The sequence below is a fragment of the Alligator sinensis genome, unplaced genomic scaffold (genome assembly GCF_000455745.1).
Source record: "Alligator sinensis unplaced genomic scaffold, ASM45574v1 scaffold103_1, whole genome shotgun sequence".
NCBI classification, from domain to species: Eukaryota; Metazoa; Chordata; order Crocodylia; family Alligatoridae; genus Alligator; species Alligator sinensis.
In genome coordinates this window covers 963153-986255 of record NW_005842226.1, presented here as the reverse complement: position 1 = coordinate 986255, position 23103 = coordinate 963153, and the positions used below count along the sequence as shown (strand labels likewise).

The window sequence follows — 23103 nt, the reverse complement described above, 5'->3', positions numbered from 1 at the left end:
ACAGGTCGTATTTGGCCCACCCTTGGTTTAGTGGGACTCGAGTGCTTACCCCTCCCTTCCCCCGGACCAGTTAAAAAAGAAAATAAAAAACCCTATTTCAGGCTGTTCTAAAATAAGAACCGTATTGGGTAAACTTAAGATGGCACTTAAAAGTGATGGAGTCAAACTGAACCAAAAGATCATGTGGACCCTAAAATCAGCAAGTTTAACTCTGTATAAAAAACTGAAGTCTGTTATGAGCAGGTTTAAGATCAAACCAAAATAAGTTACTGCAACTAAAATAAGAGAATGCAGACAGGTTTTAATGCAGTTTAAAGATGGCCACAGTACAACGTCTGCCTTTTAACAAGGCCTTTAACTCCTGCGATTACACCCCTCCACCCGAACCCCCTCCCCCAAAAAGTTCCTGCTCGAGTTTTTCAAACCAGCTTATGTGATTTTCATGAAGGGTGAAGAATCCCTAAACGCTCCCTTACTCTGAAATCTCAAATCCATGTATTCCTCAAGTTCTTACCACAGGCATTTTGTTCAGTTCCAGATAAAAGCAAAGCATTTTTACCTGATTTAGTCCTGGCATCCCTCCGTCTCTTCCAAACGTGGAGTAGGAGGCTCTTTCTCCGCTCTTCCCTAAAGTGGAAGAAGAAACACAAAAAATCGTTTTGTGAAAATTTACAGAAGATGATGCTGAGCGCTTGCAGAGGACCCCCCCTGGCTCTCACAGACTTCCCCACCAAGGCACAAAACCCATCATTAAAAATCTGGCTTCTTGTGCTCATTATTAGGTGTCAACTGAAGCAAATACCAGCTTGCTGCAAAACCAGGAGACCTTTTCACTTTGTGAGCAGCAGGGCTCAGTTTGTCCTTCTTTTAAAAAAAACAACCCAACACTGCAGCGATGCAGGGAGCCGCTTGCGGCCATGGAAACTGACAGTTTCAGAACAGAGCAAAAAAATACTAAAACAACCAAAAAGCCCTGCACACCAACTAAAAAAAGCCATCCAAATATGACAGAACCAGGGACAAAATAAACCAGAAGCTAAGCATGGCTGACCAACAGAATCTGCACGTATTTTTTCCATACAATGGCAAAAATCAGTTGCGAATCCTACAGCTAGTTGCAGGCTGAAATTCATGCTCAACAGGGGAAGGGGGGGGGGGTGTGATCCCTCCTCCAAAAACATCCACATGTTGGGAACGTTTTTAAGAGGCCTGAATGGGAGGGAAGGTTTTTACTTTCCCCCTCCCCCTGCTATTAGCCTGGGTAACTGGGGTTATCAAAACCAGCATGGCTTGGGAGTAAACCTAGGACCTTTCCTGAGACTGAAGGGGCCTGTTTGCATTTCAAAGAACCTCTTTCTTGCTGAAAACCATGAAGGGAACACGGCCATGGTGAAAAGGTTAAAGCCACAAGCCCCCACGCTGCTGAGTGACCGCCTCGCCATCCGAATCGGGCTCGGCAAATCAAAATACAGCTGGCTGGAAAACAGGGTCCCTTCTTTGCAAGCTGAAAGATTTCAATCTTGAAATGCTCCTCTGAGGCTTTCCGCTCCCGTTCACTTTCCTGTGCCTCACTGAACCTCCTGCAATGCACCACGGACCGGGGGCACATCGTGGCATGGAGGTGGCCGCGGTGCATTACGGGACAGGCAAGGAGGCTGGCTCGGAGAAAACGGGCGCACCAGGCCCCTGAACTGCAACCCCTGCCATGCAATGCAGTGCTAGAGAATCCTTCTGTCTTTAGGTGCTCACGTTTCTGACGACAAATGGAAGTCTTCTGTAGAAAACTGACGCTTTGCATAGAAGCCTTCTAGTTTCAATTAATAAAAAATTTCCAGCTGGCCCCAATTACAATGCATTGATGGCAGCGCGAGGGAAGGGAAAGGGATTAGTGTCCCACAAAGCCAGACATGCAAAGCTGCCGGGCGTGGGGCGGGATGGAGCGTGCCCAGCTCGTGTGTGGCAGGCACCAGGTAGGAGCTCTGCACCGACTTGGAACGGGTGAGTGCCAGCATGCCCACACGACACTGCAGCCCACGTATTCGTCATTCAACTAGCCCTGCCCTTTCCAGTAAAGACAGGTGGTGTGGAGAGACAGACTCTCTCTTTGGGGCTGTCATCTCGGGCAGCAACTAGCGTGCATTTCTGCCAACACAGTTAACCTAAAAAACCCTGGAGAACCCTGTTAAAGCATAAGATGCACTGAGGCAGCATTTACTGACTATGTTACAGCATAGCAGGAGTCACTTGATTAAAACACACCTCCTTGCCTGGGTTACACAGACACCCTCATTTCCACGCCTTCATGGTGCGAGGATGGAGAGAGAGAGGTATGGACTGATATACCCAGAGAGCCAAATGGAGAAAGACAGTGCTTAGGTTGTACTTACGTGGCACAAAGATTAGGTTCTTCCACCTGCAACCCCCAAATCCACAGGGCATTTGTCCACCTTTGTTCAGTGCAACTTACTGCGTGGGACTTCAACCAATGCTGGTGCAGTGAAGCGATAAGGGGCTGGATCAGCTCCTGCCCACACAGCCAGCTAATTTCACAACTAACGCCACTTCCAGCTTGATGTGGTCAATGCATTTTCCTCTGCAGGTCCCTGCCTCTGTAAGGGGCCAGCCTGCTATCACCCCCGCAAGCCAGAGGCACATGCGATGCCCCCCACAATTCACAGTGGCAAGATGCACCAGCCCACATTACTGTGGTTCCACAGGATTAAACACTAAGTAAGCAAAAGGTCAAAACGTCACAAGATGGGTCACTTCAATGACCTAATTTTTAAAAGAGCTTAGGAGCTATACTGCAAAGCCCACACTTTTACAGAACTAACTCAACAGGTTGTGTCAGACAGGCCAGGGTTAGCACTAAAATAAAGGAAAACCAGGGTAATTCCAGGATGCTTTATCTGGTAAGCAACCGGCAAGCTTCCCCTCTGTAAATATCTTGCTGTTTACACATATCACTGTGCGGGTGAAACCAAGTCTAAAGCATCCTTCCGATAGCGCTGCAAACTCAAGTCAGCAACATTACAATTAAGGGTGCGATGCACACAATATGCTGCCAAACGTGCAGAGTAAAACTGCAAAATAAATTCTCCAGCAGTCCAATTGTGAGCCTCTTTCAAGATGCGAACACACATGCAATATCAAAGCTGAAATTCCACCTCAGCTGCTTTCCCCTGCCCAGCATCTAAATGTAGGTAAATGCCTAGGTATCAGCAACCTGTGCTATGCCACCAGTATGCATTTTGTACAACGGAGTTAATTTGCAAAACACTGAGCACACCTGCTGCACAACAGCCAGAAAATAAAAGTGACCCCTCAACACTGGAGAGCAGATCTGGTGATTGAAAGCGTTCTTTGAGTAATATAGGAAGAGGAAAAGCAGCTAAACTCCCAGAAAGCACAAGATTGTACGGTCTAATGCAGTTAGCAATTAACTCACAAAATACACCTGGGGTGGGGAGAAGATTAATATGACTAGCAACGTCTTCCAGATCTTAAGACTACTGACTTCATTTTAAAATTCCCTGACTTTTCTATGGCCGAGCTGAACAGGAAAAGCCAGTGGTGCCATGCAGTCCATAGGAGCAGCATGTTGCTTCTGCTCAGCTTGCACTTCCAGAGTTATAATACTGACACACATGATGAAGATGGTGCACACAGGTCTGACAGCAGAGAATACCCTACAGGTTGAACAGACCTCAAATGTCACCCCCACAGCGGAGGTGAAAAACGAGCAACACCTTGGTTAGAGCTGGGATGAAAGGTGGCTGTAGCCAAATATTATTCCTGCCCTCGCGTTCCCAACCCACTCCAAAGAAGTACACTTCATTACAAAAATTCAACAACTTCAGAGAGACCGACCCAAATGTTAAGAATCTTGGACAACAAAGACGACACCGGGAATACACTGCACAAATAGGAAATGGGATTTTTATAATAATTCTAACCGTTGGATATTTTCTTGTGAATTTTAGGATGCAAAAGTTGAAAGGGGGTGGGAAAGGTAAACCAGACAGGGCAGCAGCAAGCAAGGAAGCATGAGATAGAAGTGGGAACTGGCACGGTGCCTTAAACATTTCCAGACATCTGAACTTTGGGAGTTTGTTTTGGAAAAGTCTGCAGCTTTTAAGTGTACTTTTTTCCGGGGCGACTCCCATGAAACTCGTGGACAATCTTCATTTGACTTCTCATTCTTTCTTTTCATTAAAATAAAAAAAAAAAAAAAATTCTGTTTTTTGAATGAACAAGACTAACAAAAATCGTGAATTGGGCTGGTGGGTAAGGTCCCCAGGAGACAGCGCTGCTCCAGCAGATCTGGCAGGAGTTTGCATACTGGAAGTCCACGTGTATATATGGGGGAGGAGGGGGGAAGGGTAACCAGGCACCCATGAGGTAGTGGACAAGGGATGGGACTTTTCCCCCATGAAAAGTTTGCAAGCACCTGAAGGTGCTGTATGTAAGAAATGCTAAGTGCTTTTACCCTGCTAACTTATTTAATAGATTTCATAGATTTTAATAGATTTCATAGACTTTAGGGCTGGAAGGGACCTCATAAGATCAACAGGTCCAGCTCCCTGCCCTTCAGCTAAGGTCAAAGGATCCCAGCAAGATAAGCATCCAAATATTTCTTAAAAGTGTCCAGAGTAGGTGCTTGTACCACCTACACACCATTTCTCTTCCAGCTCCCTACACTCCCTCCCCCACTTTTATACATGTGCAGACACACACAGAGGCTAGTGCCAGCCTGTCCTACAGGGATCTGCAGTACTTTATTTTCACCCATACATAATAAGCAATTTCTCAATCTATTTCCTCCCCCCCGACTTGGCACAGTCCTTCCTGAAAGACTGTGCACATGCCAAACTCAAAATTAAAATATATTCAGGTGTTTCTCTGCACAGATAACCCTGGCACTGGAAAGCCACCTACCACACACATCTCCATGCCATTGAGCAGATTCTCCCCTTAGAGAGTGACACCTAAATTCACTTTCTGGACTAAGAACAAGAATGAAAAGCCTAGTCTCGGAGGGCTGTTTATCCAGAGAGCAGCAAGGTCTGAAGATAAGCATTTAAACTGAAAGCACCATCCCAGCCACATCTCTCATTCCTAGCACAGGCCAGGATCCTGTGCATGCTGGTAGGGCTGCAAAGCTGGCACAGAGCATCTTGCACATGGCAATGCAAGCTAGATGGGAACTTCAAACAGATTCATGGCTCCAGCGTTGCTGCCCTGGACATGCTCAATTCAGATGCGCACGACTGCGCTGAGAAAAGCTGACTTGCGCTTCCTCTGGGTTTGCCAAGGGGCCTCCCCAGAGAAGTGCAGGTGCTCTGCAGCCATGCAGCGTCCTTCGGGTCTTTAAACCCGCTGGGAGCATTCACACGGGTGCCCTCAAATCACTCCATCCACGTGCAGCACAACGGAGTCGCAATGGCTGCCTCTCTCATTCCTCTTCCAACCCCATACATCTCCCAACCCAAGAAACACAACAACCCATGACGTGCCCTGGCTGTGCAATGCCGACGCAGCAAGTTCGAAGGAACAGCTCTGACTCCAGTAATTCTATTAGAAATATTTCCTGGGGGAAAGAGGAGGGGAAGCAAAGCACAGCAAGCAATTAAAGAGGGAAAAAAAATGCTTAAAAAAAGAAAAAGAAAAAAAAAAAAGAGTAGTGACAACCCCAGGTCCATGGGCAGATTAAAACCATTGTCCAGGAAGAACACAATTCACAATAGCTCACAATACACCCCAGATTAGAAACACTTCTCTGAAAAGAAGCTAATTACTAGAAATAATTACTAGAAAGAAATCTGTTATGGCTTATCAGTTTCCCTGCTGTTTAAACAATTTCCCCCTCCCCTATCCCCCCCATCCTTTACTGAGGGTGAATAGTGAACAGAGCAACCGATTTCAAAGATTGCTTTAGAAAGGCAAGCCCCTTCCCTCTCCTTCCACAACCCTGTCTGGATTAGCAGGTTCAGGGATGAGGAGAGCCGCCCCACTACAGGATTCCTGGCCCATCGCTGACTCAAGAAAGGTCTGCAAATAGCCAAGGAAAAGCACCAGGCTGGGATTCCACCGAAGGACTTCTCCCCGCTCCGGCCGCAACTCAGCGTCCAGATACTGGGCTCATGCCTTGTGCTTGCTTCTGTCAAGGATGAAGGTTGTTGCAAGCGGGTGCATTCTGGATTCTCCCCCTGTCCTCCCTCCTCCAGGCCCTTTTTTATGCACATTAGGAATTCAGGCCTTGTAAATTTTGCCCAGGTAGGCACTTCAAGGAACAGGAAGCTGAACGCTCAGCTATACAGAGAAGGGGGTGACAATGTTTCTTCAGATTCTTTTAGCCTTACCTTGTAGACAGACTGTTTGATCATCATGTCTAGTCTGACCTCTCTCAGTCCAGAAAGTTTCACCCAGTTAGTTCTATCCTTGCAATCTGAAAACGATGTTTTGGGAGTTTTTTTGTGCAGCCCTACTAAACTCTAGTGGCTAACGAACACTTTAGAGAATATGCACATTTGTTCAAGATAAAATATACCCGCTGTCCACCAAGGTGAGAGTGCTTGCATACGCTCATGAGGCCTGCTGGAAAGCTAGGGAACTGTGTGTGTATCAGGAGCGTTAGGTCTGACATGCTGGTCTATTTAAACAGCGTGCAAAACCATCTAATGTGCGTTACAAAATTACCAAGAGGCCTCAGCTGAGATCAGGGCTCTGCTGGGATAAACCTACGCAAAGAGAGAGCTCCTGTCCCAAAGAGGTCACGGGGCAAATAGGCCAGACAGAGAGGGTGGGGCAAAGAGCAGCGACAGAGGAGGACTTGGCTAAGTCGCACAGCAGGATACTGGCACCGCTGGGGAAAACAAGGCTCCAAATTCCTAACATAGAGCTCTACCCACTTAACTGCCAGTGCTACAATGGCACAGTTTATCACCAGGTGGAAAAATCTTTCCATTAGCTGACTGGGATCTCAAGATACAAAACCCTCAAACACTGAGCTGTTGGCAAAAACAAAGTCCTTGCTGCCTCTTCCATCTTGGAAGGCAACACAAAGGCCTGGCAACTACCAAAGCCCCAAAACTCTTCCGCTCATGTGCAAATCACATGATATTCCCCCCCATTATTAGAATACAGCATCAGTGGACATCTTCAGGGGTGGAAATGCACAACCCTGCAAGTTTTGGGAACTACAGTCCAGGGAAAACCTCAGGATTTATCATTTCTTGGGTCCAACAGTACACAGCAGATGGGTGCCCTCTCCCCAAGCTCCCTTATTTGATCATCTTGGAAGCAGAAAGTCAGGACATACAACTTTTGTGGGGCACCTTCAGCAGAGATGCACCCAACTCCTCCATCCAGCCCAGCATGTGCAGCTGATGAAAGGAGAGGCTGTTCTAAAACTTTCTGGCTCTCCCTGATAAAGTCTAGTCAGACCTGGAAATGGAGGTGAAGTCTATGCTCAGAAAAGGACTTAGAAAATTCTCTCACACCTGTCTCTGCCCCCACTTTGTGTCATTCTGTTCAGACCATACCCCTCTGCTGTCCGCTTAGGAGGGTAGTTAGAGATGGTAAAAGTTGCATCCAAAACTCCTGCATAACTCTGACCTTAACCCCCACATTCCTCCAACCCGCTCAAAAAGTCTTCCTCTAAACTGGACATTTTCAACTGAGTCTAGATTCTGGAAAATTTAGGTATTTATCAAATATCATGCGCTTCTCCCCTCCCCTCCCTCTTTTCCTTGATTTTTGCTGCTGAATGAAGGCTCCCCACAGCTTTCCATTTTGCTTCTTTGTTTTTCTCTTCTTCCTCTATTTTCTTTCTTTTGGTACTACTACTATTTTTTCCCCTGTTCTCCAAAAATGTTTACAAAGTGAAAAAAATGAACCCTAAACCACCCTTTTAGCTTCTCCCTTTCTGCTGAAATATTTTTGGGAAAAAGGAGATCTGTGAAAAATTTACAAAACTCCAAATTCAATAAAAGAATAAAAATAAACTGACACTTTGGATTTTTCTCCTTCTCAAAACTAGTTCATCCCGCTCCCCATTTCCCCTCACCAGCCATTATACCTAGTCACCAGCCTCCTTGGTCAGAAGATGAGAACATTTTTCTGTCTTGGGATATAGGGCTCCAACTGAGGTCCTTGAGGCTTTGTAATGTCTGCACTAATCTCTTATGGGATGGATGAACCCGAGTATTTTCCGGTTTTGGGTGCTAGAGGGAGACATTTGAAGAGAATGTGAGCCTTAAATGAGGAAATTCTTGCATGGGACTCCAGTGCCACACACACAAGACTTGCTGGGAGCATCCAGCAGCCACAGAAGCACGTTTCACTAGCAATGTGCTAGTGAAAAAAAGCCTGAATTCAGTCTCACGTGAAGACTTTTAGGGGCAAAATCTCTCACCAGGTGCGCACAGCTGGGGCTGAGACCTCCTTGTTCCTCCTGACGGTAGCTCCTATCCACTTGCTCCATAAGCAGTCTCAGGAATCGTGCCGTCCTTAGCCAGGGAGAACTACCCGGACTGACTTTGCCACCTTGTAAGTAATGGCAATTTTCTTCTACAAAACTTAGAGCGCTTCACACGCAGGACTATTGCCCACCACTTTCATTAAGAAGCTTCACATCAACTTTTATTACCTCCTCTGCTACAGGAAGCAAGGGGGGACGGCTATCTCCTGCTCAAATGCAGCAGGGAAACAACCCCCTCCACTTCCTCCTCTGGAGGGAACGTGTGAGGCTTAATTAAAAGTTCCCCTTTGACCATGGTGAAGAAATAACCAGCTGAGGATACACTGCTTGCCTCTGGAAAGCTGGGTCTAACAGCTTGCCCTCTTCCACCAAACAACCAGAGAGAAGATGCTGGCCACCACTTGCTTCCTAGCTTCCACAACTTCCTCTTCCCTACTAGCTCTGCAAGAGGAACCACTGATTTGAGGGGATTTTCCCCCCCCCCATTAAATAAAATTTCCCCCACATAAAAATCACTGCTGCCAACACCCAGGCTCTTCTGCCAAAAATGTGGCAAGGGCATCTACAGAGGGCTTACACCATGGGTGCCAAGGGAAAGGAGGGAAGGACTAACTCTCATTACTTGCTTAATATAATAGAAGCTCTCTAAGCTCTTCAAGATGGATATTTGCTGATCTTAATCCCTCCCCACCCCTTGAGTCTGAAGAGGTAACTGGGTAAATCGTGACACGTGCTCCTTGCATCTAGCATACACCATCACTGGGGAAGGAATGGGGAAGAAGAGATGCAAGTATCCCATACCTGGCAACAAGAGCTTAAAAGGAGGTTGCCCCTTATTGGCACCTGACCCAGACAGATGGAGGAACAAGAAGGGAAGGACCCACAACCCAGTCAGCAAGTCCCCAGCAGATGGATTTGCCAGCAGTGGAAAGGAAAGCACAAGAGGAGACAGGTAGCATAGTACTTGCCACACAGGCAAAACCAAGCCCCTCCATGCCTGGCCTTTTTATAATCCACTGTCACCACTGAGCGTGCAAGAGAGCAAGCACAAGCTCTACGCTGCAGCACCAATGCCCATTCTGAGAGCTAGACCCTGCGTGGGACCTCAGAGGAGCCCAGGAACAAAGAACATTTCTTGAACCACCCAGAGCAGCAGTTCTTGGGCACGCGGTGACATTCTCTAGTGTGGATTTGCACTGGGAATAGGATACTAGTGGTATATCAAAACCCTTTGGCTCACAGAAGAGGTCAATGGGATTCATAGAAGTAGGGTCGATCTATGATTTACTCTCCTGGAGGTTGTTTAACCCACCTCTACACTGAACTGGATGTCAAGAGACAAGGGAAACAAAACCAGTGACTCCCACACATCAGCACTAGCAGGTGAACCCCTTTCTGAACATAACAAGAGAATTTCAATGGGCAGGATGGCTGTCAAGAGCTGTGTCCTTCAGGTGACAAGGCAGATCAGGGAAAACCTCACAAAGCAGAGGTGCAGGAGAGAAAACAGAGTTAACAGCACTGCCTTCAGCCCCGCACCGCTCCTTCCAACACAGTTTGATAGCCATATGCCCCAAAAATTATTCCCCAGAGATTGCAAGCGATTACACTCAGATATCAGCAACTTGCAGCAGGGCAGCAACAGCCAGGAATAGAGTCCAGAGCCCTGGTCCATTGGACTGTGTCTCTGTATGGCTCTGCAGCACGACCCTGGGCAAGTTGCATCCTCTTTCAATGCCTTTCTCCCCCCACCTTTTGTCCCTTTAGTCCAGGGACACATGGCCCTGCAAGCCAGATCCAGACCACAGGGCTTTGCGTGCAGTGGATGGCCCACCTCTGTACGACAGGACAGCAGCTTGTTGGTGCAGCTCCAGAACCCAGTGTGTGAAGGCCATCACTGCTTGCGGGGCCTCTCTTTTACTCCTGCCAACAATTTTGGTCACCCACAGTGATTGCAGACCCCAAATTCAGCAGTGGGCAAGGGGGTGCAGGGGCCAAGCAGCAGCCGTGTTCATCTTCTGGGTTCTGGAGCTGTGCCAACACACTAGCTCCAGCAGCTATACTTATCAGCTTCACGGGTTATATTTTAACCACTCATGGGCCACCAGTTGGGCAGCCTGGGTCTAGTCTATTTAGTCCTTAAGGCAGGGACTGTCTATTGATGCATGTCTGTGCAGTGCCCAGAACAACAGGGCCTTGATCTCTACTGGGATCATATATATAGTTGGGGATAGTAGGACTAGATGACGTCCTGAGGTCCATTTCAACCCTAATTTTCTATGATTTTATAACGTGCATAAAGATATAGCATAATAGCGTACAAAGGTCTCCATGTACATGCAAACACTGGCAAGGCCCTGGACAGCAGCTCAAATCAACCAGAACTAACAGAATCATCTTTTAGATGCATCCTTGGGGGTTGGCAGGGCCTGCATTAGCCCCCTGGGCTAGCCAAGTGTTTTTCACTTTAAATTTTGTCTGCACCATCTAAAACAACAGCTTTGCTCACAGATAACACACGCAGCACTTACCTACGAGTCCAGACCCCAGGAATGGTGATGAAGATATGCTGTTGTGAGATGACAGGTCCCTGTGTTCTCCGTAATGAGGGCCTTCACCATAGTTCTGCTAAAGTAACACAAAATAGCATCATGGCACATGCGAGAGAACCAGCTAACATACTTGATAGGTGCAGCCATTTCTGCAGTGAATAAGCAGGGAGCAGAGAAGACCCCCTAGGTACAGCCCTGCTGCCCTAACAGCTAGGTCAGTTTGTGTTATCCAAATGTTCGTATTAGCAAGAAGTGAAACTGGACCCCCACCACCCTCCCCTTTTTTGTGTGTGTTTTTTTTTTTTTTAAATATATTTGGTTTAACTTGAAAGAAGGGACCAAGACAACATTTGGGTTTGAATTTCAAGCTGCTGCTCCCTCAATTACAAAAAGCACCATTTGTGGTGTGTGCACATGCACAGGCATCTGGTCTGCTACTGCACAGAAAACGGTCAGGTTTGATCCTGGGATCAAGACCAAGACATGGAACCACAATCTCTGACCCAAGGAAGCGGATGGCTATATTTTATTTTAACAAAAGGTCCGCTAACTCTTAAGCCAGTCAGGCTTATACCTGGCCCCAGACACTGATTTCTCAAGAGGCAGGATATGAATACAATGGGGTCTCCAATCCTACTACTTACACTTCCCATTCACAGGGACAGCAGGATAGTCCTGCTGCAGGGTGACTGGATTTCTCCGAGGGACAGGGTCTCTGGTGGGGAGAAATGGCACAAAAACAAAGGAGCAGCACACACACTTCCACATGGAAAGCTATCACCCAGATTTATGCCTGTCCTGGAATAGCCTGGCACTTGGCAACCTTTACTGAGGCACGTCTCCTGTAGCAACTGGCCATGCAATTCACCCCATCCCAAAAATCATAAGCGTGGGATGAGGGGAGGGGAGCAGGAAGAGAAGAAGCCTATAAAAATGAGAAATGAGGCAGCGCCTGTTTCATCACTGACCTAAGGGAAGGGAATGGTGCCATTGCGAAAACGAATCATATAAACCCATTAAAACATGAGCATCTGTCAAAAAACACCATTTCAATTAAGTTAATGTCTTTTCTCTCTTCCCCTCCTCAGGCCCCAGTTATGTGCTGTCACAGCCTCAATTCCTTCCCTTCAAGAACACTTCCAGTTCTCTTCCTCCTTCCCCCAGCTGCTTTCCACTCCCTCCGTGCCAGCTTTATGTCAGCCTGACGCGCCGAACCCCTGAGAGCCGGCTCTCATACAGGCACCTCCAGCCTCTCAGCAATGAGGAACAGTGATCATGTGGGTCAGAAGAGCTGAGCTATGCGAGATGTTCAACATGCACCACGAGGAGCCGTTTTGTGGAAGTATCCTCCACACCCAGCGACCCAAGTCTGCTCGCATGCCCAGCTGTTCCACAGCTCTAAGGACCAGCGGTGGTCTGGTTTGCTGTCTAGGCCAATCAAGCTAAGCCTGGCTGCTGCTTGTGCAAGACTTAGGGTCCACGTTTAGTCTTTATCATTAGAGGTCAGAGGAGACATGGGAGGCGAGCAGCATGGAGTCCTCAACACGCGCCAGATGCGAATGGCAAACCTCACTAGACAGACCCAGCTAGCACTGCCCGACTCCAAGCTGAACTGCTGCTTCTGTTCTGCACACCCCGATGCCTCTCTGCCTGCCACAAAGCACTCTGGCGCGCCTCAGACTGAACACAAGCCCAAGCATGGAATAGAGGGCAAACTGCCTAGACAAGTAAAGGCAGCACTGACAGGTGCAGCCTACAGGCTTGCAAGGTGGCTGCTAAAAACATCTCCCTGGCAGGACCTTATGACAAGATCAACAACCGTATCGGAGAGAAACAAGCAGATGTTCGTCTAGTATCACTGTGGAATTCAATTGAGGGGTGAAGGGAGCACAGCAACTCCATCTAAAAGCAGGAGTGTCAACGATACGGCCCGTGGGCTGGATGGAGCCCTATCATCTGCCCTCCAGTGCTGCCCAGGGGTCTTGGATTGGACCCATGCTCCAGACCACCCTGCATGCTGCACAGGAAAAGTGGGGTTGGTCCCAGGCACGTGCTGCCAGCTGCCCATGGCACCATGCAAGGTCAGCCTGCAAGCCCAATCCAATCTGAAGACCGGCCCAACGCTACTCATCTGGCCCACAGGGCCTGATGCATTTGACACCTGTGATTCTAAAGCGTGACAAAAAAATGGGTTTCCAGGGTTAAAACTGACTGGGGCACAAATATACACCATCATGCAGACCCTGTTTATTTTTGTTTGAGGTCGCTGTTTATACTTCGTCCTTACCCTTCCTTGGTCAAACGTGGAGCTGTTTTGATCTCCCGTTCCCCAGGAACCTGATCCCGGTCTTTCATCCAAACCTACCAAAAAACAGGAAGAACAAAGGTTACTTTTGCTTTATCAGCAAACCCTCAAAGGTGTCCTCGCAAAATTAACTCTTCCTTCTACAAACAAAACAATATTTTCATTAATAAACCATTTCCACTCAGTGCAGCCAGTCCTCCCCCCTCTCCGTTTCAGCCGACGGCTTATTTGGAGAACTTCAAAGCAAATACTTACTTATTGGTAAGTATGGATGTCAAACTACTTTCTTCTCTAAACAGAGACATTTACAGGAGGATAGCCTTGTGTGACCAGTATGCTAGCATGGGACAGCGGGATCTGATTTTGCTTAAACCCTCTCTCAAGGGATATATAAAGCTCCCTTGTACTGGATCAAGTGTGTCCACACAGAGGGACTTTCCAGTCTAACTACTGTATTTAAATCACGTGGAGGTTACTGATAAAACTCTTCCCTATATGGACAAGGCCTAAACCTTGTACTGCCATGCAGGCCTTGTGATGCACTGGGTTAACATAAACGATGGGCGATGCCAGATTGGATTCAAGGCTCACACCTAAGGAATTATGCTGCAAAGAGAGAGATGTCTGTGAACCCAGGAATGACGAAAAGGAACCACAAGACGCAGGCCACTTTTCATTTAAAATGGAGATCATATTTAATATATACTTCCTTGGACTGGGAGGAGGAGATTTGGGGAGTTACTCTTAAGCAGTAAGACAAAAAACAGGTAACGCCAGGACTTGGGAGCTCAGACAGATCAAGGAAAACAAAACAGCACTTTGGTCTAAAGATTTGCACCCATGTTTTAACAGGCAGAATACATCCTGGATATGCCATAAGAGTTCAGCAAATAGCCCCCCTATGAAAACTAGAGCCCTGAAATGTAACTGTCCAAATCCCACTGAATGTCAATGGGAATTGGTTGCTCAGAGGGTGACTTTCAAAAGCACCCAGGAGATTTAGGTGCACAAGTCCGACAGACTCCACAAGGTAGGCTACTAAATTTTCTTAATTTCCAAGCAAATTCCAGTCTAGTTGTTCACACTAGGTTTAAATATTGCCTGCATCACTCCACTAACAGCGGGGCAACATAAGAGAGCCACTGCGGCTGCTCCTGGAACTGTTTAGCAATCACATTGTTGCTGTTTATGAACGCGGTTATCTATTTTTATTATATATATATATATTACATTACATTTCCAACAAATACACACTCTGGAACAGTTGCACCACCCCAGCAGCCAGTACATGCAGATGGCAATGTTTTTCTATAAATCACTGGCTTTTTAAGATTCTCATATTCACTCATTAACTCCAATTTTACAGTTTCAAACCTTGCACTTGATCTGTGCTCCCGCTCCAAAAAATCTTGTCATTAAAGATTTACATTCATCTAAAGTGGCTGAGAATACACTCCCTTCCTAGCCCCTTCCACAACTGAAAAAAAAAAAAAAAAAAAAGAAAAACACCCAATGTTTTTTACCTTCTCACACTTCAAAGCTGCAGCATATGCATCAGACTGAGAAGGGCAGCAACACAGGAGACTGCAGCAAACACTTCACAATAAACAGCAGCTCCGTAGTCCACAGCAGACATGCACTCAAACTTACAGGGTAGGTGAAAATGTTTTTACTGGAGTAGGACTGGATATTTTCTGAACATGATACCATCCCTTGCCTTCTAGCTTTTGCTTTAAGTTGCTCTGAATGCTGAGAGATGTACTGTACTGCACAGTTTGAACAGGAAGAACTAGATTTTACCCAAGACCTCAACACCCCATCCAGCCGGGTTACAGGAAGGCTAGGAGCTTTTGTCCAGTTAGGCTCCAGGTAAGACTTCCTGGATGCACGTGCCCTCCCCTCTTACAATACAAGTTACAAGCCAGCTACAAACATGTCTATATGGCCTTACACATTATTTCTTTTTACTAAGAGGTAACTTTATACCCTTCAATGAGAATGACCATAAAAAAAGATTAGCGAAAACAAGGCATGTGGATGAGGAAGAGAGGTAGGGGGCTTTAAGAGGTTCAGAGCTCACACCAATTTCATTTTAGCAAAGCTTATTATTATGGCAAACACGCCATATATTTGTCTCCTCCGCTCCCCTTACTGTTCATTTAACCAGAAACTTCTTTCAAATTACATCCTTCTATTTCTGTGCCTTTGTGTTAATCATTTCCCCAGAGAATTGGTGTTTAATTGCTGTCTAATTTGCATAATTATGCATATTAATCTCCACACCTAATGAATATTCATAATTCTCATTTAGATTTTGTTTTCTAATCAAAAATTTCCAATGTGATTACTGTGCAGAGCAGGGATAAGCCTCTAATAATACCTTGGATACTAGGGAGAATTACTGCCAATTCTCCCACCTCCTACTTCCTAGAATAAACTTTTGCTTTGCTAATGTGTTTTTCTAAAGCAATTCATCTGCATACCCTGCAAACACCAATAGAGATCAGGAGACAGAAACACTTGCTCTGTTCAGTTTGGTTTCTCAAGCACTTTCAAAGCATTTGGACAGTCAGGGTGAAGCTCCAAACAATGGCTCAGGCCCAATGCATCCTTGGCACGTTCCTCTCTTACACAGGGAGGGCAAGTCCTGCGAGACACCACACACCCTCCCAGTTCAGCGCCCTCACCCCAGCCATCAAGCGTCAGGGCCAGGACAGGGCTGCAAGCATATACCGCACTAGCCCGGCTCCCTCTATGCAGGCGAGGCCTCATTTCCTAGGCCTCGTGCAGGCACACCAGGCGAGACCATCCCCATCTTGAAGAAATCACAGACCAGAGAAGACCAGACAAACAAAGAAAGAGGAAGCAAATGCTCGAGGTGGCGAAGCAGATGAGTGGCAGAGCAAGAGCAGAGCCTCGGTCTCCCAGCCATCTCACTCCAGAGACTACACTCAGCAGAGCACAGTACTGGAGTCTGTAAAATGGGCCAGGCACTTCCTGCACTGGGGGAGCCAACGTTGGCACATTTAAAACAACAGCCTTGGTCTTCCTATCTTACCACTGATGGGGTCATACTCTCAAACTGCCCAGGAAAGCTCAGGACCCTTCAAAGCGAAGCCCCCTGCAAAGTGTTCTCCAGCCACCAGGCAGGATGCCTCTGGTAACATTAAGAGAGTTACTGAAAATATAGCAGAGGGACTCAAATCTCCCCCTCCTGGGAATAATCCTCTTCATGAACTACTAAGTTACAGGACTGATGGGTCCTCCTGCCAAGTCAAAGCCGCACCACCAACTTGATCGCACACACAGACAGTGTCACACTATCCATGTCACACGGTGCAAGCACTGGGGCTGCAAGCGGGGGTGTTTGCTTAGTTCTGCTCATAGGAAGAGCTGGAGCATTGTGGGAATGCATGGAGTAGCAGAAGCCAACCACGGGGTAGTCTACCAGCAACTCGCAGTCCTATATCCTGGTACTGCACTCTCTCGACATGCTGCTGGGATCATCGGGCAAGCGGCTCTGCCCTTGGCTTGCATCCTCTCAAGTCTCAATACCTCAAGGTCCCATAAACTGGGCTTACATGTCACACAAGCCCCTATCCTAGCTGATGTGTCCCGTCACCGCATCTGAATGGTGGCTGGCTGTCCTGGCACTGCACCCACGGGCATGAGTGGAAGAGGAGGGTCTGACACTGGCAGTGGTTGCTGCTGCTCACTGGAAAGGCAATTCCAGTGGCAATGTGAATGCCTTCAACACTGCTGGGAGCAATCTTCTCCACATGCTTGGGGCATATTAAAAGGCTGGGGTCCAAATGATGCTGTTACATCAGCCTGCTCAACGGACATTTGCAGATTTTCAGATGCTCCGTGGATGGAAGCAACAGCTGGGGATATCAGTCCGTCCTCTCTCAATAAGCCTGGGATTTGCCCTTCCCTCTTCTTCACTCCAGCCTCCTCAGAATGGGGACAGAAAGCCCATCCCTCTTAATCAGCTTTGGAGTATGCTCCTTGGGGAGGAGAGCAGCAGTGGTCACATTTCAGCACAGCAAACAAGCATATGAAAGGGAGGTTAAAAGCCGTCCAGGCACAGACGCACGCAAGGCAGCCAGGCCACTGCCAAGGTGCACTGAAAGTGAATGCTGTTGAAGTTGCATCATTAAGAGCACTGGAAAGTAGGGCTGAAAGGGGCCCCATAGGGTTATCTAGTCCAGCTCCTCATTCAAGGCAAGATCACCCCTGACTGAAGCATCCCAGTTAAATGTCTGTCCAACCCCCTCTTGAAAACTTCATGGGATGCAGATTCCACAGCTTCTCCCAAGAAGCCTGTTCCAACACTTGACCACCCTCCTCGTCCAAAAGTTCCTCCTGATCTCCAACACAAGTTTCCCCTGCTGAAGCTTTCCTTCTCCCAGCGAACAAAGCTGCACAGCTCTGGAATCATAGCCCCAGGTAGACCATCTAAAGTGCTTCAACTAGCACTTGTTCATGCACAACTGCACGCATTTAAATATATTGTGCTGAATATCATGGGCAGAGCTAGTAGCACCACCTATCTTCAAGGTGCCCAACACCTGAAGAGAAGAGGAACTGACTGATGTGATTTGGCCATTTCAGAGAATAAAGCAAGGAGGTGGTGATGATGCCCATCTTAAAAAAAAAAATCCTGGCCACCTTTTCTTTGAACACCTCCAGCATCCTCCCTCCCATTTTGGAGCAGGGACTTGACACTTGGCAGTGTGACCTTTTTGCCATCCATCCAAATTTGGCCAAGTTATAAGCCTCTGAAAATATTCTTTGCACAAGCTCAGGAGAGACTTGTTTAGAGTTCAACAGCGAAATCCTCAGAAGATTCAATCTCAACTGGGCCTGCTCAAGCCTCTCATAGCTCCTAAAAGAGACTAAGCCAACCCCTGGTTGCAGGGACAAGTCTGGCTGCCCCAGATCAGGGTTGTGGGCAGGTACTAGAGCTGAGAGCAACCAACTCTCTCCCCTGTACTTTAAACCAGTCCCCTTCTTGCTGGCCCCCAGGAGGCAGGAAGTTGTGGCAGGGGTCCACCTGATTTGGATGCAAAGCAGACAAGAGCCAATGCAAGGGACAGGAAGGAGTCTGGTGGGGGACAGGGATGGGGCAGGACAAATGACTAGCACTGGAAGGCAAGAGTGACTGGACAAAGAAAGGCAGTAGCATTAGGAACCAGGAAGGTTAGGAAAGGGGGACAGGAGACAGATCTGAGGGGCTGGGATTCATGGGAAAGACTTGAATGGCTAGGCACAGAGACCAGGACAAGGAGACAGGGGGAACGGTCGAAGGGACACAGTGGACGAGGGGCCCAGGGAAAGGGCGTAGGACTGGAAGCCGGTAGGGTAGGGAGAGAGAAAGACTAGCCTAGGAGTTAGGGGAGAATGGGAATTGGGGCTGGTTGGACAAACAGAGGGGAGAAAGAACAAGACCAACAGCAAGCCCAGAAACTAGAATCTGCTAGGCGAGGACACTTGTCACAACACCTGGAAGCATAATGAGAAAGAGACAGGGCAGAGGAGACAGGACAGAAGACTGCATACCCGCTAGAACAGGGGTGTCAAACTCGTCAGGCCATGGACCCCAGGCCTGGATCAGGCCCACAGACTTGCAGCCCCCTCCCCATACTTGACCCAGTGCATACACTGCTTGCTCTGGCTGGTCTGGGACCTACTCTGCACCCACCCCGGAGTGGGTGTCACATGCAGCATGAGTGCCAGAGTGGCTGGGACAAGCACCACATGTGATGCACATCCTGCTGCAGCCAAAGCAAGCAGCTCGTGGTGCATGTCGTGCTTGATGTTTTAGTCAACTCCAGACCCAGAAGCAGCACCAGGGGCTGGATGAGGCTCTGCAGGGTGGATCCGGCCCACAGTCTGCATCTTTGACATACTTGCACTAGAGCGTATGCCCCTCAGGTGCCACCCCAGGCTCTGGAGAGAGATGGCTCTTACTATGCCTCTGTCGGAGGGTTTCACAGATGTCTGCTGAGAGCAAAAACTCTTCCACCTCCCTCCGGTGATGGTGCCCATCCAGGAGAACAATCTCCTACAGCTTCTAGTCACTCAGCTAACTAAGACAGCAGAAGAGGACCTGGGGGTTACAGTGGACAATAAGCTGAATAAGAGCCAACAGTGTGTCCTTGTTGCCAAGAAGGTTAATGGCATCCTGGGCTGCATTAGGAGGAGAGTTGCCAGCAGATTGAGGGAAGTGATTATTCTCCTTTATTCAGCACTGGTGAGGCTATATCTAGAGTCCTGTGTCCAGTTTTGAACCCCCCACTACAGAAAGGATGTGGGTAAACTGGGGAGAGTCTAGTGGAGGGCAACAAAAATGGTTAGGGAGCCAAGGCATATGACTTATGAGAGGCTGAGAGAATTGGGCTCATTTAGTCTGCAGAAGATAAGACTAGGGGGAGATTGAATACCAGCCTTCAAGTCCTTGAAGGCGGGTTCAAAGATGACAGAGCTAACCTGTTCAGTGGTGGTAGGCGACAGAACCAGGAGCAATGGGCTCAAGTTGCAGCAAGGGAAGTTTGTTAGATACGAAGGAAAACTTTCACAAGGAGAGTGGTGAAGCACTGGAACAGGTTACCCAGAGAGGATGCAGAATCTCCATCCTTGGAGGTTTTTAAGAGCCAACTAGAGAAAGCCTTGGCTGGGATGATCCTGCTTTGAGCAGGGAGTTGGACTAGATGTGACCTCCTGAGGTCTCTTCCAACCCTCATTTTCTATGACTCTGTGATTCGAAGTCAGTGTGATGGATGCAAAGATCCTATCCGCCTCATGATTCATAGTGGGGACAAGATGCTGCCACGTGGCATATTTTCTCCAGGCTTTTAAGAAAGAGATCGCACACAAAGAAGTCGTTAGAGGAATCGTAAGATTGTGAAGTCAGGCACTCAAAAGTCAGGAAACACCAGCACGGCAGCAGCCCAGAACCCTGATTTGGTGTCGTTGAGTGTATAAGGTTTTCTTCCACCAAACCCCTGCCTCAGCACATGCAATGAAAGGACAGTGCTCTCCCCAAGAGCAGCTGCCCAAGGTTTGGTTCCCTCCTCCCTGTTCAGCATGTGCCTCCATGCTGTACTCACTTCACACTACCCCCAACTCTCAAGACAGAATGGCTCATTTGTTCATGAGCTTTTCCATGGTACTTTAGTATTCAAGACCTTCAGAGACATTGGCACATGTTCTCCGCACCCTGTAAGGACAGGAAGCACCATTATCTATCCCCATTTTATAGACGGGGAGCAGAGATTAAGGTGCATCCAATCCAAGACCCAGAGGACTTACTGTTTTCAGTGTACAGCACTCCCCATGTTCAAAACATGGCTCCAATTGTAGCTGGGGAGACTAAGCCCTTCTACAAATTACACCCTGGGATCTCAAGGCAGACATGAAGAAATCACACAGCTAGGGACTACACATGAACAGTTTGCTTTAAGTGACCCCTCTGAAGGAGAAACAGGGAGAGAATCCATTCCGCGGAGCAGCCCTCAACTGCCTTAACCACGAGACCGTTCTTCCTCTTCCTGCCATCTCCCATCACATTCAGTACATGCCATCCAACTTCTACGACAAATGAGGCAGGGGTCCTACAGGTAAGTCTCCTTCGCTAAGCAACCCCAATTCATCCCCAGACCACGGCTACTGAATGAGGCTGCAGCCCTGTGGAAAAACCCCCCAGCAATCATACTAACAAGGACCATATTACAATGTACACACACGTACACATGCACGCATGCGACAATTTATTCTAACGTTTCCTTAACTTACAACCGTAATAATGGTCTTTTACTACAGGCTTTCGTGTCATAGCCTATATATGCGCACGCATACATAGAACAGCTGTGTGCACATGTGTAAGCCAATTTAATTTTAAAATAAGAAAAATTGTCACCTACTTGAAGGCACATTTCCCAATTCAGAAACTACAAAAATAGGGACTACCTCCCCCCTCCATTAATACAGTTATTAAAAACCCCACAGATTAATTATGCATTTTAATAACCCTGATCATGAATATTCATTATGCCTTTCTTGCTCATGTTCTAATTAAAACGTACTAATAGAATAAGATGTAGCTGTCAGACAGTAATTTTTTTTATTTTTTACGATTTTTATGCTGGAGCTAAGAGCTGATATACGAGTACAGTTATAAGCTCTCAGCATGGATAAAAATAATTTGTCCAAGTTTAGCCTCTATAAAAAAGCTTTCTATCAGACAGCAGACACTATCAGACCTTTACAATCTGCCTACCCTCCAGAGAGGGGCAGGACACCCATAAACGATAGGTGTTCAAACTGGCTTGGTTCAAACGTAGGTTTTAGTTGCAGGCAAGAGAAAGGGTGAAGTCAGACTCAGTTATCATCAGAACCACACACACTGTATCCCCTTCCCTTCCTTTCTTCATTAGCTTTGCAGTCTCCAAAGCAAGCAGACTGGCATTATATCTAACCCCACTGCATAACAGACTACCCCAATACTGCCTACCCCCCCTCCCACAATTTGTTTCCTGCACCCCTACATTTTAGAACTGGGGCCTGACACCCCACCACAGATGTGGGGCTGAGCAGGTTACAGCTTTTGATTTGGCAGTCTTTAGGGAGAAGGCAGGGTATAGATGCACCTTTATGGACTAATTTGGATATATAGAGCACAAGCATTCGCAAATGAGTTTATGAAAGCTTGTGCTTTGATATACATCTTATTTAGTGAGTCTATAAAAAGGTGCATATCTACCCCGGCATCTGACTGGCTTCAGACTAACACAACCATCTCCCTCAAATCTTGAGAGAAACAAGAAGTTGCCTTTTTATTCAGGAAGGTGACAAATAAGCAATTCAGGGAATTTGGTTCCAGGAATAAATAGCCCAACGAAAGGGGTATTACAGTGCAGATAAAAGCTACTTTACAAGTCCTCTGTTTAAAAGCAAAGTCTATAAAGCACAATGTATGCCTTCCCAGCCTGGCAGCCATGTGGTGTCCCTCTTAGTCCACATGCTGCTGGAGGCCAAAGAGCACCAGACTCCCAGAGACAGAAAATGCTATGCAAAGATGCCTATTCTGGCTTCAGCCAACAATGCCTGCAAGAAATTAAAATAAGGGGTTTACTTGGGGGCAGCAGTGGGCTTTGAGACACCAAGGAACCCAGGACAGAGAACCCAGGCAAACCCACCCAAGATTTCTGCTTTGCCATCAAGTCTCTCTTGCATGATTTGCCTGAGCACAGATGCTATTTCAAGAACAGCCCAGTTAAGCATGAGGACAGGGCAATTAAGGCCCTGAGAGGAGGTTAGAGGATACCACACCAGGCACTACATGGCACTCCGTGGATTCTGGCTGCCTTCAGATTGGGCTGATTTCTGCAGACCCTAGCCTCCAGCAAGATATGCCACAGACAAGCAGGCAGCCATCCTCGTCCTGATGAAGACATGGGAACTCTGATGGGGGTTTGCAATACTTGAATTTAAAACAGCAACTGGGGTGCAAGGGGACATATATTGTGGCAGCACAAGTATAGTTCAGCTTTACAATGCAATGCAGTCTGTGCCCAAGAATCCCTGATCCAGAGGCTATGTGGGAGAAGTCACAATCAGCTCACAAGCAAGTTTTGTTGGTTCAACAGGGGAAGGGTGAGAGTCAGTGGCACAGGAAGGAAAAGGAGGTGCCCAGGGAAAGGACCCATCACCAAGCCACATAGCTTCTACAGTGTCCCTGTGAAGACACACTTAAGTGGCTA

At 47.4% G+C, this 23103-nt stretch overlaps 1 protein-coding gene across 12 annotated transcripts in view; it reads right to left on the bottom strand.

Annotated features, from left to right (window-relative positions):
- The window catches only part of TCF3 (transcription factor 3), a 98214-nt gene that overhangs the window by 36467 nt on the left and 38644 nt on the right, over nucleotides 1-23103 (bottom strand). For 9 of the 12 annotated variants that reach the window (XR_003094908.1, XM_006027171.3, XM_006027173.3 and 6 more), the window contains exons 4-6: nucleotides 13322-13395; nucleotides 11014-11110; nucleotides 560-627 (exon numbers count right to left, since the gene is read on the bottom strand). Coding sequence is in view for 11 of the 12 variants with exons in the window: in XM_006027171.3 (XP_006027233.1) it covers nucleotides 560-627; nucleotides 11014-11110; nucleotides 13322-13395 (239 nt within the window). In the remaining variant the exon portion in view is untranslated. The remainder of the gene's footprint in view (nucleotides 1-559; nucleotides 628-11013; nucleotides 11111-13321; nucleotides 13396-23103) is intronic. The other 3 variants (XM_006027172.3, XM_014521580.2, XM_014521581.2) reach the window with 1 other exon arrangement.